At 31.8% G+C, this 20589-nt stretch overlaps 1 protein-coding gene across 2 annotated transcripts in view; it reads left to right on the plus strand.

Annotated features, from left to right (window-relative positions):
• The window catches only part of DNM1_1 (Dynamin- GTPase protein), a gene marked incomplete at its 5' end in the record, with an annotated part of 34732 nt that extends 16395 nt beyond the window's left edge, over positions 1-18337 (plus strand). Inside the window, 9 exons of one of the 2 annotated variants that reach the window (XM_012939441.2) lie at positions 1031-1088; positions 3817-3930; positions 5334-5570; positions 7474-7626; positions 9323-9379; positions 10642-10800; positions 11660-11874; positions 13374-13478; positions 17851-18337. In XM_012939441.2, the coding sequence (XP_012794895.1) occupies positions 1031-1088; positions 3817-3930; positions 5334-5570; positions 7474-7626; positions 9323-9379; positions 10642-10800; positions 11660-11874; positions 13374-13478; positions 17851-17986 (1234 nt within the window). In that variant the 3' untranslated portion in view covers positions 17987-18337. Of the gene's footprint in view, positions 1-73; positions 110-1030; positions 1089-3816; positions 3931-5333; positions 5571-7473; positions 7627-9322; positions 9380-10641; positions 10801-11659 lie in introns of both variants that reach the window. The other variant, XM_051215041.1, reaches the window with a different exon arrangement.
• Between the last annotated feature and the right edge of the window lie 2252 nt (positions 18338-20589).

Consider the following 20589-nt stretch of genomic DNA (forward strand, 5'->3'; position numbering starts at 1 on the left):
GTTCATAAGTGCATACATACACATTTTTCATCAATCCTGAATATATTTTTATTCGTTGATGTGTTTTCTTTAGGAATTCTCTCATACATACGCCGCTATGTATATTACGGTATGGTTTTAATGTGAAGTTATTGTCACCATAACATTTCAGCCCATACCTTTTGAAATAATGTTTGTTTACCTTTTTCTTATGTATATCTTTTAACTTATTTAATTGTTGGTGAATTTAATGATGAATACAAGTCTTTAACCATTTAGTATAATAATACATTTATACATGTGATTGTTTGAGAGTGTATGCGCTTATTTGCTTGCTTATACTTGCTTTCCTGCTTTGAAATTTATGTTTACATAAATATTTTGTTTACTTTTCAGTTCTTTAACTTGAAATTCATTAATATTCACCAATTATTGTGCTTAATCAGAAGAAAAGCCCAAGAAATTTGGATTTTTGTTTTACTAGATTCTAGTTAAAAAATAATATTTCATAATAAAATCGTTTTCATTCGGATTACATTTTCAAGTTACATAATTCCATTCATAAGGAACCCAATCAACTATGTTTTATTCATATGAACACGCATTGCTTAAGTTCGCTTAGAACCTTGTAAAAACTCTCATTTCTTGTTATATAGGACAGTTTTTTTCCTAGGAAGTTTTTAATCAATTTAGAAGAATTGTTTTCGACTAGCAAGATGAAAAAGATAGGATGTTGTGAACATGTTGAAGATGGTAAAATTTACAACATGGAATTCAAAGTTACATAAGTCCAACAACACTTAGTTTAATCTGTAAAATATAAAATCAAGGTAAAATTCTATCAGCACACTATTAGATAAAGTATTATATTGTTTAATGGTTTTCGATGCGCAGTTGATGTTCATCTGTTGCATTAGTGTCAGTTATGTTTATAAATCTACGTATTAATATAACCGTATTTAGTTTTACCTACTGTTTCTGTATCCGGGTGATCAAATTAAAGAATAAAAAGGCTGGTTATGCATTCATCTCTTTCTTTATTTTTCTGTAGTGCAGAACAACAGTCGTCAGAAGTAGCAAAAAATAAACCTGGAAATAAGGTCAGCTCAGTATGTTTGCTGATTTATTTTACATATATATGTGTATGTATTTTATTGTTTAATATACGAACAGTTTGTTTCTATTGAGGGAGATTTAAATTCTGTAAATTATGTTGTTTTGTTCATATCCTACTAATTAAATGTACGAGTAAACGTAGTAGTTTACAAATACTATCGTTTTAATGTTTACATCTGATCAATTTATGGGGAAAAATGATGCTGACTACTGGTGATGCCGTTTGGCTGTTAGAATTTCACCAAATGCTACAAGATCTAAACCTGCATTTTAATGATTTAATTCCAAATACTCAAACCATTAATTCACCACTTCCTTAAAAGTTGTAACTATCGTATGTCCATAGTGATTTTCTATATATTATAGTTTGGATGTAGGGTTTGTTTCCAATCCCTAGTGTTGCACACGAAAATTAAACCTATGTAATATGCAACAGGCAAAGATAGTAATCAAAAAGAGACTTACATTTTTAAAACATCGTTTGTTCTCATGGTATGTGTGAAAGATCTCGCAGCTTACTTCGGTATATTTTTCAAAACACTTTTCATTAGGAGTCGACACATGTGAATTGTTGCAGGTTTTATTATGTTGTTTATGAAACAATTTCTCAGTTTGTGTCATATTTTTGTCCATGTTACCATGATATAATAAATTATTTTTCACATATTAGAAGCAGATGAATTTGTTTAGTAATGACTTAATTATTATTATTGTGTAAATAATTGTGACTTGCACATATCACATGGTTAATGTCGAAAATACAACACGACATACTTAATTTATTCATTCGTCCAATGTGTTTTTTTGTAGCCATAATTGATTTTTAATGGTAAATTTTTTGCATAATTTACCTACCAATAGACTTTTCGACATACTGACTGGTTCGTATGTAATTATAACTTGTGGACTATCGTATTTCTAGTGTACACACAATTATTTTCTGACGTCAGATGATTTTGTTTCTTGACACAGTCTGTTTTCAAATTATATAGATCTCTCTACAGGATATCTAAGTTTGGAGAGTTTTTAAAGGATTATCCCTCAACTACAGGAATTTAATGTGTAATGTGACATTCCAATTCTTGTTTATGATTTTGATCGTGTGGCCGAGGAGACAGTAGACATTGATACTCCAACAATTAATACCTTTAAAGTTATCCCGATTTATCCGTATTTTAACATACTATGCATGGTGATGAGGCGTAGTGAAATCGGCTGTTCAATGTTTTTTTTTCTAATTTCATATCGCCTGTATGCTTCGCTATTGAAGTAATTGATTTGTCCAGTTATGTGTTATCAATGAAAATATTTTAGTTAAGTCATTTAGACGTCATGCTTTGAAGCTCGATGTATCGTAGTTGTAATGAGAAAGCCATTCAGCGAATACATCATTCGAAGCTAACGTCCATTGACGAATTTCATACATACTAACCATCTTCATGATCAGAACACAAGTGATTTTAATTGTAAAATAGATATTTGCGTACATTTTCATACATATTCATGTTTTGCTTCATATGTATAAACCTTTATTCACAAATTATTATTTACAAGTACCTATTAATAATTATTCGAATCACTATTTCGCTTATTTCTGAGTTACGATTCAGTCTAATTCACCTTGTTAATGGAAATTGCTTAAAGACGCGGCTTTTGGTTTTAGAGAAATTAAAACATGTACGAAGAAGTTTATTTCGAATGTACGGAACGTGACTTACAAAGGAATGCGAGCAAGAAGTATGCTTCGTATTATTTTGAACTCGTCAACTGGATGTAATTTCATCCGATAGTTGATGTTCAATTCGGGAATCCGAACCTAGTACCTTCCGCTTTAAACGGGATAATCTAAACCATTTCAAATTAAATTATGTACAGTGAAGCTTAATTTTACCATTCAATAAATGTGATTATCTTTTTTAGTAGAGGACGCAGTACTTTTTACGAATATTCGTCAAATTTGAAGAAATAGTTAAGCGAAAATTGGGCACCGAGTATTTAAAGGACAATATTTGTAAAAAAAATTATATTTAAAATAATCTCAGAGATTGAAATTTAAATAACTCCATTATGTCGCGTAACAAACCGTTTCGAACTTCATCAAGGGAGCAATAGACATTGTGGGAACATTTTTTGGAGGGTCAATTTGATAAGTATTTAAAAGAATATTTCAACATTTTACTTAAAGGTTATTTTAGCGTGGGTACTAATTATATTCTATTTAAGTAAAAATATTTTTAATTCTCTAAGTTTTAGCGAATTATTACTTACGATGTAGTGCTTCTTTGTTGTCATATGCCAGAGTTTTACTATTCATCAATGATTTCTACATATTAGGGCCTTTACTTTCAAAAGTAGAAACAACTGTAATCGCACTTGGAGTCACTATGTCGAAATTCTAACCCATAAGTATGCATCCAATTTCATTATACTGAATTTTGTATGGGATGTTCAACGAAAATAGGAATATGTCGCTAAATAGCAACATCTGATTGCATTAATATACAGATTCAAAATGTATAAATGTGAAGAAATAACTAGACTAATGAATCATCATATCAGCATAGTTATTAGGGAAGTTCGTATTGAGTTGTGCATAATCTGATATTAAAAAGCAGTCATATTTATCTACATACATTCTTGGTCAATGAATAATAAATGTTTATGCATACATTCTTTTTTTTCTTATGACTAATAGTCACATTGATTTTATTTGTTTTCCAGGTAATTCGTAAAGGTTGGTTATCTTTGCAAAATGTTACTTTGCTTCGTGGAGGTAACAAAGATTTTTGGTTTGTATTGAATACTGAATCATTGACCTGGTACAAAGATGATGAGGTAAGTTACATAACATTTATTAAATATCGTCTTATGAATTTAATTTTGAATACTTTGATATTTGCCTCGCTTTATGTTTACGACAGTAAGGATTTAGAGATCGTTAATTTAATTTTTTAGAATTTTGTCTAGTTCAATTTAGTGCTTATTGGTTTTGTGTTTTGACATTTCTCAACGGTTATATACAGGATATACATTTCATCTTAGCTAATACTCGTTAGCTAATGTAGTTGGTAAGATTGTATCCCAATACTTACTTAATCATGATGCACTATTCCATTCATTCTTGAAAACCTGTTAAACTGTTCAGTACTTCCCAACAGATTCTACCAGTATTGGCGAAAAAAGATTTATTTTAGCCCCATTTTAAAGTTTAAGCTGCAAGTATGTGGTTAAAGATGTTAGAAACAAATACACAATAGAATAATTTATTTATATATTTAGTCAATGTGGCCTATTAATGTTGCAAATTGTATACATATATTTATATAAATATATATACTTTAGGTTACTGAATAGTTTCTGTCAACTGCTACGTAGTTAAGTATATCCAAATTTACCTACTGATCAAACAAGTAAACCATATTTAATTCGACATAGTTTTTATCTAGTTTTTGAATAAATTATGGAGTTGGTGATTGTATTTGTTGTGGATATATTTCTGGCGCATAATAAATCTACCTCTTCTGTCTATTTTTCTTTACATTATGGTGTATTAGGCCCTGTTTAGTTATACAGGGGCAAGTAACCAGTTCTATCCATAGGATATCAAAAGTAGCTACGCTAAAACTTTGTCAAGTTACAAAATAGTACGACGCCCCTGAGCCGGCACATTTGTTGACCGATTCCTGAGGGAATATAAATGTTTTCTGTAAAATTCTTACATCCCATCATAGTTGGTCACGACTGCAATCAAACATCCGCTTTCCTCTGTCTTCTCAATCGTTTGGGGATAAAATAGAGTTATCTGGGAGGGGGTGACCAGTATTTTTCTTAATAACCTTTTGTGGCATCGTGTCCGCTTTTGTAATTGCGTAGATGAGTCAATATGTAACTATCAATTAGTCGAAATATTTACAAGTAAAAAATATTCCGTCGATTTTTATCCCAGACTGACGGTTGGCGAATCGTTAAAGCTAGGTAATATCAGTTCGGGGTGAATATCAAATTTTCATACAAAAACCTCACAAAATCACCTAGATAAATGAGTATGCATTGAATTCTTTCTTCCAAGGAAATATATATATATATATATATATATATATATATATATATATATATATATATATATACTGTTAAATAATTAGACGCATAGTATTTTTATCAACCATATATTACTTGTTAATACTGAAGTCGACTAGGGATCAATATCCTTACTGGTAATTTTTCACATTTTTTTTCAGGAGAAAGAAAAGCGTTATGTCCTATTATTGGATGGTTTAAAAATACGCGATATTGAAACGGGATTTTTCGGTAAAAAGCATGCTTTTGCATTATTTTATCCGGATAATCATAATGTCTACAAAGACTATAAACAATTGGAATTGTGTGCTGAATCAGCTGAATTAGTTGATTCATGGAAGGCATCATTTTTGCGTGCCGGTGTTTATCCAGCTAAAACTAAATCGGAAAAAACGGAGGTATGTAATAAAAACAACATTATCCTATGATGGCTTTCTGTGGTATATGCTTATCTTAATGATAAAATGTTTTGAAGACTATCTAACTGACACGGGATTATATCTCTCTTACGTAGTCTATTATCGAAATCCCGAGAAACGAATTATAATATTTCACCTCCGAATTCATCTAAATCCCCTTTCACCATCAAGTCATCAAATTAAAATAGTTCCTGCTTCACTTCAATACCAGTTGTTGTGAATAAAGATAATGATAATGGTCAATAAAAAAAAACCTAATTACCAGTTATTATTTCTTTGTCATTGTATGTGTGACATTTAGTGTAAAATAAATTGAGATGTTTCGAAAATGCATAGTTTATGTTGAAGTCGATTATATTATAGAGTAATTTGTTTCTGTATTGGTTGTTTGAATCTTCCCACTGATGTTTATGACTGTAATTGATCAGTCTCTTTTGGGATGTTTGAATCCTGTGCAGATTGCCTCGATGTTGCTTTAAGTCACAAGCATTATAATCAGAGATGGAATCAGTAGCTAAGTAGATACACTCGACGACGTTTGAAGCGAAAGGTACTGAATTCGAGTTTCAAAGTGAACATCAACTCTGAGATGCAGGTGCATCCAGCTAATGAGTCTGAAATAGGATGAGACGCGCGTCATGGATTCCACTGTTAACCACCATTCATCTCTGTTTATATCAAATGTGTTTTTTTCGTATAATATTACCAAATAAATGTAGATATTTTTTTGTACTCATAATAATGAATAGTGGGTTTTATTTTTCTAACATATAAATCAGCAGTAATTAAAATAGTTTTGTTACAAATTAAAACGAGTGCATTTATATACGATAGATAACATGATAGGAACTATACTGCAGTACTTTTTTATTTGCATGAGATAGTTCATATACGACTTGACCGTTATGTTTATTATCTGTAATTTTATACTAAGAAATAAACATTTTTGGTCAGTAATTTTCTTTCCTCTTTCCCGTAACCATAAAATATGGATTGTTGTAAGTACTCAACTTTAAAAGATTAAAAAGGTACCTTTTTCGGATTATTGGGTTGTAGATAAATTATCGAACTTATATGTATAGAGTTAACCAATAAGAGGTATCTACGTTAACTACATTAGTGAGGACATACATTCTAAACACCAAATTTATGCTTACTTTGAGATTAGATTCCGAAAATTTTTTTATGGGCTATGTTATTACATGTTACCAATGTTTGATCAGTAAACTAGTAAGAATGGGAATATCTCTAATGTAAATTAATTAAATTCCTTTGTGAATGTCATTTAATTCTTTCCAAAAATATGTATTCTATTGTGATTCTGAATCTAAATAGAATTAAGATCTTTCATACTTTGTCTATTTGAAATATTCTCCAAGTCGAAAAAATTGTTTGGGTTGACTCTTTCAATAAAAAAGAAAAGAAACCTATTGATTTAACATCTTTTTATGGTTCTGGAAGGTGTTGGTCATCGATATACAAAATAAATAATTATGTTGTAGCGTTTTTATAAAAAAATTGTTCTCGTTGTTATCGATCATACACATGCTACTTCATGATGTGGTACTTATGTTTTATCGTTGGTTAACGTAGCATCTTTTTATTTTATTGGATTAAAATGTACTCATCTTAGTGGCTCTAGCTAAATTCAAAACCGATTGTAAATTTACTGATCACAGCTGTGAAACCATGTTTCTTAATTAGCTCTCAAATCCCGTACACGTTTCTACGGCTATACATCGTTAGGAAAGAGAAAAAGCGAAAAATATATCTGGCCAATAATATTTTTTAGATTATATTTTATTAGGCTTATTTTCACATAGCTTTAATCAATTTGGGTATTCCTTTACCCTCTCCTTTCACTATCATTTATGTTTTTCAGCAATCTGACACTTCATCACTTGAATCCAGTGAGCCTCAGCTGGAACGTCAAGTAGAAATTATACGAAATCTAGTCGATTCATACATGAAAATTGTGATTAAAACACAGTTAGATTTGGTACCAAAATTGTTAATGCATATGCTTGTTAATGAGGTGAGTATATATATACGTTTAAATGAAAGCCCTTCATACAAAATAACAATATGATGTTTATGTTTTCCGTGGACGGATAAACTTTCTATCGTCAAAATATTGAAGTAGTGCATTATTTTATTTATCAAAGTAATTTGGCAGGACTTTTACCAAGCCTCAGTATACACTGTGAGTCAACCAAATAGACATGACCATAAAACAGATAATGTCATCGGTCTGCATCCATTTATTTAGTTCATTTCTTTTGAAAGTATATTGAAGTTCTATTTTTCTAAACAGTTGATAATCTGTTCTAGGTTACTTTGACTTACATCATTTTCTTAAACTAACGTCAGGGTTGTTTACGAAATTGAGAGGACGAAAAGAGAATGTCCGGCACTTTAACCAGGTTGGTGGGCACAGAGGCTCCTAGGGGGCAATATGTATAGGAAAATAGTATCAATGATAGTGACACGACTAAGCATTGAGAATATTGTTCGGATAAAAGATAAGAAAATATCTGTATGGAAGAATATTGAAACCTACTATTTATTAAAGACAAAGAGTTCGTACGTTAAGATCATTGTCACCGATTCTGTGCCATGTCACCTGACATTTCTAAACACTGATCACAGTTATCGTTCAGACTCCAACAATGTACTCTATGTATATTAACACAGTTCAGTCTAATAGTCAGTGTCTTCGTGGACTGATGATATGTGTCTCTAGCGCTCTTTAACCTACTATCGACATTCGTATTACATGTCAAGGTAGATGATGGTTCGACATATATAACACATGACCCATTAGCTGCACTCAGTGAAAATTTACTGCTTTATGAACTGATTTGATATATCTACCGTGTACCTTACATCTAACTCCAGTATTGCGCACTCTTTTGTTTTATGATATTTGGATAATATTTCATAGGCATCTGTAAATAAATGCTTAGCCTGTATATATTTTCTACTTTCATATATCATATCTCACAGCAGTAGAGTAATACAATGTTGTCATTTTGCTTCATATCTTATTGTGCTCAAGGGTTTCGCTGTTTCTAAACAATTATTTCTAAACAAATTATTCTTAGTAGTAATACAATATAAAATCAACATACCATCATTGGTAGCATCTGTTGTCTTTTGACCCTGTCAATTATTCTATGGCAAAATCGCTAATCAGAATACCGACTTCTAGGACCTTGTTTTTGTGCTAAACCAATGACACGTCAACCAGCACTAACAGCCCGGCGTCAACTCTGAATCCTTATCGGTCCTCAAAATAGTGACTTTTCGCCTAACCCCCTGCCCATTGAGTCCAGAACACAGTCTCAGCCTCCACTTTATGAATCATATGTTTCAGACATACGTAGTTTATATACATATACATAATCTTCGGATACAACAATGCTGGTACTTAGATTTATTGTAATAGACACTCATCTCAATTAATTACGATGCTGTCCAGTTATTCCTCGTGAAATGTAACCTCATTACTGTGTATGTCTAATGTAATTTCATCTATTTTATTTGATATAATTATTTTCATGTCTCTTCACGTTAATGTTTTTCGCATACACTGTAAATCGTACTATGTTAGTTGTTTTGTATCTAATTTCTTTAACAGTCCCAATTTGCATAAAATACTTTTTTTCCATGTAGCTTTTTAGTAATAATTAATGTCGGTTGTTAAAAAAACATTTTCTTTTCTTGTTCAGATTAAATCCTTCTTAAAAGGTGAACTATTACCAAATTTATACCAAGCTGGTGACTTGGTGAGTTTCTTTTATTATTTAGAATGAATCAGTTATATTGTTTACTTTGCGTTTATAAATAGATTTTTAATTAATCTCTGTTTAATAGTATTATGGTGATAAATTAATGGAATTCATGAATTGATTAGACATAATTTTTTTTCCATGTTGTTGAATGGATCGACTTCGTCATGGAAATCATTTAAAAAAAAATTGTACCATAAACTAAGAAAGTCAAAATAAACTTTATTTTCCTGTTAATAATTTCTGATTTATTTTTTGCAAATAAATTTTACTCACTTTACCTATATAAAAAAGCAAACAATAAATTCAGTGAATCAGTTAATGAATATTAGCTTCAAATATCTCCAATTATGTGTAGCTTTAATTAATTTACTTCTAAATCAAAATTCCTGCTTCGGTTTGGGCACCCGGGCAGTATCACAGCCCTCACACATATCAAATGAGATCTGTGTGGCGCATATGTATTTGGGGCCTCCTTGTACAAATATTTATGTGTTAAAATAAATAAATCAATATAATCCAGTTGGTGTAATTTTAGTTTGATGTTGCTCAAACATCATTAAATTTCACTGATCAGTGTTGTTTTTTTATATATAACAAAAAGTAGTATGAGTTCTTTTGTTCACTTATATTCTAGCTGTAAAGTATGGAATTACTTACTTACTTACTTACACTTGTTATTCCCAATGGAGCATAGGCTGCTGACCAGTATTCTTCAACCCACTCTGTCCTGGACCTTCCTTTCCAGTTCTCTCCAATTTTTGTTCACTTTTCTCATATCTGTCTCCATTTCTCGGCGTAATGTGTTCGTTGGCCTTGAGGCTTGCCTTGTGACACAGTTGGGTGCTTTCCTCAATGTGTGTCGTATCCACTTCCGCGCTTCTTCCTGATCTCGTCCTCTGGGATCTGATTTGTTCTCCCCCATAGTAGGTTGCTGCTTATAATATCTGGCAAACAGTTCCGAAGTATTTTGCGTAGACAATTGTTAATAAACACTTGTATCCTCTGGATGATGGCTTTCGTAGTTCTCCAGGTTTCGGCCCCATACAGTAATAAAGTATGGAATGGAGTGTTTGAATTTTAATTGTTTTTACACTTGAAAAGAAAGTGGACTTTACTAATCACCAGAATTCGGGATTGTAATTAAACACAAAATAATTTGATTATAATAATTCTTAATGTTATTTGGTATTTTATCCAATTAGTGTAATTTTCTTTTAATGTCTATACATTTACTGTCATTGTTATTACACTTTAAGAATTCCTTAATGTCTGAATCATTGGGGGTTCAACAAAAACGCGATGAAATGGTCCGCGTTTATGATGCTATGAAAGAAGCGTTGAATATTATAAGTGAAGTGTCTATGTCCACTGTATCAACACCAATTCCACCGCCAGTCAATGATGACTGGCTACAGGTAAATGGCTATTTTATGTATTTTTTCACTTAAAGTACATTAATGCAACTTAGCTATCACATTTATGCCCATATAGTAGACCATATTTTACTGTTTGTTGATTGATAATCCTGACTAGACGTTCAAAACCTCATAGATACTAAATGCTAATGACCTTATTTTCTTGTGATATGACCTTCTAACTTACATTCTTGCCTGGAGCATCTTTTTATGTTAGAAATAATTTCTTTTTACTCTTCAAATAGTGAATCACTCTAGTGTTAGAACAACTTCAAGTTATATCCTAAAATCTCCATTATTACGTATCTTTTCTTGTACGTTGAAGTCAGTTATGTAAATAAATAAGTCGAATTTTTTATTTCCATGTTGTAATACAATTTTAGCTAGTTAAACAATATCAACATTGGCTTAAACCTACCCTGGTAATATTGACTTATTATCCAGAGTCATTAGGTTTCGAATCGTGTTCACATTATTATTACTCCTCTTACCCCATTTCCAGTCTAGCTGACCTTTTATTTTTATTTATAAATGCTCTTAACAAGTATATGTGTGATCAGATTGTTCGAAATGTATTGCGCTAATATATCACATAATTCTGATCATCTTCGTTTTCTTATTACATTATCGAAATTTATCAAAGGGACTAATTACTTTAAATATCAATATAATAAAACATGTATGTGAACCTCAAACAAATAACAGACTTTCATAGATAAATTTCAACAGTCGAAAAAATTAAACCTCCCCATGTTGACTGTGTTAAGCATTTCTAGTTGATTTGTTTCGATTTCACTTATTATATGATATTTAAAAAATTTGCTATTGTTTTTAATCGTTCTTACATTTTAATAAATAGAGTGATATTCCAGGCGGTTTAACTGCTCCGGGATCTACAGGTACACTTCCTCCTCCTAGTCCAACAGCTAATCGTCGTCCACCAGCACCACCTCCTCCTGGTGGATGGAATTCTACAAGTAATACGGGTTCAATCAAAGGCTCTGGTCCCAGACAAGTACCATCAGTTCCTGCTAAAACAAGTTCTGGACAACTACCTTCTCCATTGATTCCCCAGTAAGCTTTTGTTGTTGTCGTTGTTTTCAAATTATTGTTGTTTCGAAGTAGTGAACCCTTAAAAGAAGATAAATTATGCACTTTTTTAGAGATAGCTATTAGCGTACGAAGAAATATAGTTCCATTGATGAAGAAAAAACAACTTTCTTTTCGTAAAATAACATAGAACTTCTTAATGATAGATTGTTATCACGCCTACAAACATATTTGTATGAGTAGAAAAATGACAGTTGGTGTGGAAGTGTTCAGAAATCGGAAAAAAAGAGTGATTTTTCTATTATATTACCAAAGGATAATTTATCTTCAACTTATACAACCATGCTGTTACGGATCCACCTTGCAAGTTTTTAATTCCTTCACATAATTTAGACCGCAAGTCGGTAAATTGTTGAACTATAGTCAATGTCTAGATTTGGTCGATACTGACTTTTTTCTTCCTCAACTAAACGCGATATACAGTTCTGAGTGATACATCATCTTCTAAAGCTGAAATTTTTACTATTAATAAGCTTTTATCAGAAAAGTGTCCATATACTTTGATTTAAGAATTATTGAATTGTCTTTACTCAACATTGTGAGCAAATTGATTATCTAAAGAACGATTAGCATCAAAACCTAACCAGCCAACATTTTTATGGCAATATTGGTCAATAGACTAGAATTGATTGTGCAAGTTTCATTTTATTCATGCACATTTTATATTATGTAGTTAAAATAATAATATACTTATTTGGTCAAATATGTGTCTGTGTGAAATGCTATTTTATAGGAGCTCTGTATGTATACTACTAAAGTATACAAATTTTATGTCGGTAGTGTTGAACTCTACACTCATGACTTTAATTGTGAATGTTGAAACTAACCTTTATGATATAGGCACATTTATAGGGATAGATATAATTGGACAAATTATTTATATGGGAGATATTTCTATAGCGTTTACAAGTTTTACAGACTACTTACAATAGCGGTAGTATGTAATTCTAACAACTTAAATTAAAACTTTCAAAGCCATAAAGTCAAACTATACCTCAAAATTTGTGGGAGTTAAACAGTAGATAACGCAATGTATATTTATGATTCACTGTACTATATTATAAGCTTCCAAACAACTGTTTGATTATATTATTATTTGTTTTCATTCATTATAATTATCTACTAACAGTTGTCTGTAAATTCAGTCAATAAATATGTGTGATACTACTTGTGTTTTCTGTTGGGTACTGGTTTATTTTGTACTTGGAGGGGGAGTTACTTCATAATATTACATTATTCCTGTTGTAAACATGATAAACTGCACTGTTTTCTTAAATTATTTGTCTTTTTGTTGTTTCATGTGTTGTGCATTGTATATGTTGTCACTTATTTCTGTTTTATTCATTTTGTACGTCTGTTTTTCATCGATGCACATTTCCTACGATTACTACTACCGTCACAATTGTAAATCTCATGTTTTACATGTATACGTGCACATTCTATACATGTGTATGTATATATAGACGGTTATATCCAGCTGACATGTTCTCGATCGTGAAAGATTCCAATTCTCCTGGATTAATTAATTCTATTACAAGTTTTCCACTAGTACCACCATCCATTCCTGCGTAAGTAAATAAAACCATATATCAGTCAATGTTTACCATCCAATTTGGAATGTTGATTTTTTTCCTTGTTGTTGTCGTTGTTTCTTGCATTAAAAACTGGTTTGCATGAGGTTGAAGTGAGTTTCCGTTTGTTTCTTTTTTTATTTGTATACCGAACAGAAAGTGGTAAACAGTTAATCACACCATAGGATGCGATAAAAAAATCTTAAGGCGAATGTATGCCTACTTATTCAATTGATGAACAAGAGATTATGAATTAATTACTCTATCAAGCTACTACTTTTACATAATCTCTTAATAACAGTGTACATAAATACCAAACGACTTAAATTTAATTTCAATGAAATCTTGAGTCGATCGCATTTAAACAACCATTGAAAACTTGGAAGCACTGGATGGCCGTTTGGTTTTAGTACGAAACTAATTGTACGAATTCCTTATTATTGTTAAATGAGTTACTATGTTACATCTCAGCCTTATATCGATGATATTAATGTAGATTAATGTACTTAAAGTGTGAAAGTGATTTATCATCAGGTGATAAGGTAAACTGTTCAATAGATAACAAACGCTTGATTCGAAGATAACCATCCTTTCTCAGTGTTCAGTAAAACGTACAATATTCAATAATTTCGACCATTTCCTCATTCATTTAGTCCGTCAGTGTGACATGTAAAACTGTAATTTACACTGAGAGTCTTCTGTTAATACGCTACTGTAGCTCATTCCAACTTGCAGGATGAAAAAAAGCAATAAAGTGAAAGTTACAACGAAATTTAAAGCTAAAATAATTCTTTTATCTGTAGTATTAACTTATTATATATAAACAGAAATAATGCTAGGATATTGAAAACATATTACACATTAATCGACAGATACACTATAAATTCACAGATGTATATCTTATGCTTACGGTTGTTATCACTGATGTTGAATCTTCGACACCCTTAAATGTTAGGTTTGTTTGGATTATTCACTGTTTTTATTGTAATGATTTGAAATTGTCAAATGTGCTTGAACATATAATATTGACATTGTGAGTTTGAAAACTCATAATGCATATTATAAAGTTTGTGATAACCAACCGATGCACGTTTCTACTCGGTCTTATGTTATTTGTAATTAAAACTCAAACGACTTTTAGGGATAATATTTTTTATGAGATTTATTCCACATACTTTTTTTCTAAATTCCCCAGTTATATTTACATAATAACACTTTAGTAATAGCTACGAACACTTTTTGATCGATCTACTACTTCAATAATCGTGATCAATCATTTCACTTAAAATGTCTTTCACAGTAGATCTTTGCATATCTCACAGATTAAAACTTTCAATGATTCTGAGTTGTTTATTCACACACTGTTGTGACCTTTTGTAATTTATATTCGGTTCACAACGAATAGTCATGAATTATTTTTAAACATTGTATAATCGTTGAGGAAATGTGAAATTTCTTCATTCTTCCTATCTTACATGTTAATAATAGTAATAAGACATCTACTATGATGAAAATTTATTTAATCTTGTGGTACACACTAAGGGCTCTTTAGGTAAAGCTATACCTATACTGATGATTTTGAACTGATTTTAAGCCTATCAGAATCCAAGTGATGTATGTGGATAATATACTACGTAAAATTCCATAAAGGTTTAAGAAGCAAGTTAGAAATCAAATGCGAGAATGCTGTGCTGTCATAAGAATGAAAATACAGTTAGTTCTTTGGTTTTCTTTAAAGTCTAGTACCTTTCTTATTATTTTAAATATTTATAAATTGTGTTCTTTCTATGTTTATAAATTTTAAGCATCTTACTAACTAAATATTGACAGGGCTTACTCAAATCTTAATAAAGTACAAATTAACCTCAGTCTTCAATCTGATTGGTTTGTCGGTTTAGTTTTCCGCTTCTTGAATCAGTAAATGTATATAATTTACTTGTCAGAAAAATAATAATAGTCTTTTCTAAAGGTCTGTTGTGAAATGTTTCACACTAGACAGGAAACGTTCAATTAAGGTCTAGATTAAACAAAGTTCAGTATTTAGTTTCCGATGTTATTTTTCACTTTTCACTGTTTTAATATATTTTTTTCTCCACTAATTTTCAATCACACTTTGTCCGATTTCATTTTAGGCGTCGTTGATATACCTATTAGGTGTCGTTGATAAGTCACATCACTCAAACACTGTTATCAGAATCCATTAATGCAATTATTTATTCTTAAAATCAATATTACATTTTCTTCTAATAATAATATTATATTGTGAAAAACAATTTCAGTTGGTGACGATTTATGTCAAACAATTATACATTTCAATGTGTTACATCAGTTAACTTACATGCGAACCTCCATGCACATGGATACACTCATATATATATAAAATTTATGAAGCTTGGTTAATAACCAAGCTGCTTTGATGCATAATAACAAATATTGTTGTATACTTCATAAATTATTCTTATTGTTGTAATCAATCTCATTCAACATTATCATCATCATATTCCTTACCGTCTTCAACTTTATCCTTCAAACCATATATTTACACAGTAGTATACGGTTACACTATTGATCTTTTATTTAAAATTCTGTTTGTAATTATATTACAGTTGTTATTCCTTTATCACTATTATCATTACCTAAAACCCATACTACATTTATTACCAGTTTATGGTAATGTTAACGATAAGTATAATATTACTTATGATTGGTTTGGAAAATATTATTATTCATTCCTTGTTCTTTGTGTTTTTATTCATTCGTTAATTAATTGAAATATGTTGTGATGGAGGATTACTATTTATTTTGTAGATATTTCCTTCATTTTGTCTTAAGTTAATTATTTAATGGTTTTTTTATATTGACTGGGATATTGTTGTTAATCATAAGGTGGTATAACTTATATTTTAGCAAAGATTATTAGAAATCAAATTGTCTTTTAAATAATGGATATACATATATTAAAACTTATTATTTGCTTTCAGAGAACTATGTATATAGTTTGTCCACAAAAATATGCAAATTAAGATATTTACGTTATTAATTATGAATTTAGGCAATTTTGTTTCTGCAAGTAGGAAACTTCATTTGTAAATTAGTCTCATGCTACTATTTTTTGATGGTATCGAATACAATGGATCCTTTTCCAGGAAAGCAAACTAGGAATGTTGCCTTATACTGTTGTTGCTATCTTGACATGGTGGTCGGGCTCGCCTATCGTGATGAAGCAACCGAGCTATACTGGCTGGAACAACCATTCCTCACGGTCCTACCATGTCAGACAGGTCGGTTGAAGAGCGGTAGGACTACAAGCAACAAACCCAAAGTCCGAAGGCGAAGTCGTACTGCTGGCTGTAGAGGGGTGTGACAGAAGTAAGGTGTTTCCTTCAGACAACCAGCATGACAGCGATGCTGCCTTCCATCAAGGAGGGATGGGGTTAGAAAAGGTCGACCCTAAAAATGCACACCTCGCCTTATCCCACGGATATCCGTCTCAGGCGGTAAGGTCTCAACAAATACGGAGCTAACACAAAAATTACTCATAGAAAGGTCGTGTGTGACCGACCTCAAGCAGTTGTCGAACGGGCACTGCGGTCACGCTCTCAAGTCACTAAAACCACCTCTAATCCAGTTTCCTTTTTAGGTACCTCCAGAAGAACCCTTCCACGGTGTGGGCAACCAGGAAGTGATAACCGCCCTCATCTTTGACAGCACTCAAGACCACTGTATTCATAATCAATCTCCCCCTTCCAACCTTGTATCTAAGGTTTATCATCACCAAACATCAAATTGGAATTTCGTTTTATTCATCGAATTCCAAAAGTTATGCGTAAGTAGCACTAAGATGTTATAGAGACGATAAAACGTGAAATTAGTAAGGATCTGTGGATGTGACTGAGGTTATTTTGAACAGTTCCAATATAAATCGTGCAAGTGTATTATCACAAATGGGAAGTAGTTCGAAATGAATAAGATTAATGTACCTTTAATTTTGTAACACTGTCCCTATAACGTGAGTTCTCGTATTAACTGGAAGGTTTCAACGTAAAGTATAACTGCAATTCTAGTGAAGTAACAGATAAATCACTATAGGATTGACCAAATTAGTGAATTTTGTGTTATGGCGGAGTATATACTGAGTGTTTGAAATATAATAATCGAGGCTTGATTGCATTGCCTTCCCATTGAACTCAAGACTAAAGGGAAGAAGGTGCTCATATTGACGGATTAATGTAAGTCAAAATTATCTCGTCAGCGCTTAGGGTTAATCGTACTAGCCTTATGGGTCTCATTGTCAGAGTTTAGTAATTAGTCAATAGGCTACAACAAACCAGCTTTCCATCTCTGGTCAGTTTTTATTTCTTTACAAAAGGAATTTTTCTAAATTAAATGGAAACGCTAAATTTAAAAGTGGAACATTCAACTACACATTGGATGTAATGAAAAAATCGCATGTTACCTTGGAGAAAATCCGTCTTTATTTGTTAATAACTGTTCAGATTGAGTGAGCAAACCACCAAAACTGTTAATGGTTATGTTTAATCGACGTTTATAACATATCCATAAGTTATATTATCTGTATTTTGTAAGTTAAACATAGTAACAATCCACTCATAAGTTCTTTAACATACAGCCTTCCCGTTGATGATTAATTGTCGTACGTTTTTGAGAAGAAACGATGTTAAGACTAATGTGCTTGTGGGTATCAAACAAACCAAAATAAAACACGATTCGGTTTCAAAGTTATTGAAAACAAGAAAATAATAAACAGTCGTTTCATTCCTGTTTAGTTATATTTTATAGGATTTATTGTTTGAAATTGATGATTTGTAAAACACTATCTTATATTACAATTCTTAACATATAAAAACAACAAAATAAAAATCAATCTGATTAATTGTTATCGAAAACTTCGGTTTTCTCTATTAAATTGAAATTAATGATTCTCTAATAATTTCAATATTTGATATCATGAGTCATTTAAAGCTAGACCACTATGGAAAGCCTGGAAGCACAGGTCGGCCGTTTCGTCCTAGTATGGGAATCCCCAGCAGTGGTTGAAGTTAGACATTAACACTGTTGGATGTCGGCTCACTGGTCTAATGGTTAAGCGCTCGTGCGCGAGATTGATAGGACTTGGGTTCGAATCTTGCGAGACAGGTTCGTGGATGCGCACTGCAGAGGAGTTCTATACTAGGACAAGACGGCCATCATGTGCTTCCAGGTTTTCCATGGTGGTCTAGCTTCAATTGACTCATGATTTCAACTATTGAAATTACTAAAATCTTTACAAAGCCCCTTTTGATTCTCTAATAAACAATAAAAATATAGGATTTTCTTTATAATAAAAATTATGAAAATATCACCACAATTGATTGACCACTGGGTGGTGACCAATGTCATGTGTGTCAAGTCCTTATTAGTGCAGATAGAATGCTATCGACCATGTTGGAATGTGACCATCAGTCTAGGTGACTCGACACTGCGTGCACTATGTTGAGATTAGATGGCGGCTGGAGGTCGTCGACAGAAAACACTGGACCCGGGTTTTGCGCTACTGGTGGCCACATTGCAACATGGTCGATAGCATTCGACCTGCACTAATAAGGACTTGACACACATGACATTAGTCACCACCCAGTGACCAATCAATTGTGATTACATCTCAGCCCTACAGGAGGTCGGTCGTGGCTCGGATAGCTCAGTGGTAACGTCTCTGACTGTGAAGCTGTGTGACACGGGGTCGAATCCGTCAGGGAGAACCAGTTCCCTCAAGATTACAGGCACACTTTTCTGACGAGTGCCAAGTAGCACGAAACCCGGGTCCAGGGTTTCCTGTCGACTACCTCCAACCATCATCTAATATGACAATATCAGTAATGTTCTTCACTTAATTTCGAGTAGCGTTATTTTGACATAGAAATTTCTCCATTTCAAATTCATTACACATTTTATGCTAAAATTATTGTTAGAAATGAACACTTATATGTTTACTTAGTAATAAATTTAGTTATCTTCAATGTAGAAAGATTGTATTGGGACATTCGAACCGTTTGATGCCACATTAATTGTTTAAGTTCTAAATGTTTACTGCAAGACTTGGAGTTCTTCTGATTGGCTAACTGCGGTGAGGAATCCCAGGTTTATTTAACCGGTCGCTCAGGTTTATCCGTATTGTTGAACCTAGTTATCATTGACATTCTCAATAATATACTCTAGAGTGATTACGAAATCCCAAGGAATAAAACGCCCAGCAGACGGGACACAATGACAACATAACTACAAATATTGCTATAATTTCAAAGCATAACTCAGAAACTTAATTATGATTACTTACAATACATATCAGTTGAAGGATGTAAGAACATGCGTACTGCAGGAAAAATTCGTTATATTATGAGACAATTCCTCGTAAAAATATGTTTTAAGCTTTATCAATCAAGAAGTATGTATGTATGCATAATGCTTTTATGATATTTGAATTTTGTCAGAATAACTGTTAAGTCCATAAAAAATCTCATTCATAAGTATCCATCTCTCCTTAAGAGATTTCATATGATTAAGAATGGGTTTTTCAACTACCCTGTATAAATTCCGCATTTTCAGTGTGTACTCCCTCATTGATTCTATGGAAAATTCAAATGAAACAAATTAACGGTGTTCAAACTATTGTATTGTAATTATTTTAATCCAGTTGCGGTAGTTACTTATATTTACGTTACTCTGTGTATTAAAAATAGCTGTTTTGTCCGAGTTAAAATTTTGAAGCAAACGGGAACGCATTGCTCCCGATTGATTTCTTTCTCCAACACACATTAGTTTACTGAGGGAGGCTAATACTCAAAATCAATGGAAGATTATGTATTGATTTAAATGTAATTTGTGTTCAGTTAACTTCCATATTAGCTAAGTGTGATATATATTCATCTGATTTATGAATCGATTCATTGTAATTTACACTTAACATCAAACTAATTTGCATTCATTAATCCAATGTGATTTTATGTTCACTTGACTTTTGTTCGATATGGTATTCAATAATAACTTCATATAAAAGTTAATTATTTTGACATTTTCTTTAACTAATAATCAATGAATATGTTGGGGATGC

Source organism: Schistosoma haematobium, chromosome 2 (genome assembly GCF_000699445.3).
Source record: "Schistosoma haematobium chromosome 2, whole genome shotgun sequence".
Taxonomy (NCBI): domain Eukaryota; kingdom Metazoa; phylum Platyhelminthes; class Trematoda; order Strigeidida; family Schistosomatidae; genus Schistosoma; species Schistosoma haematobium.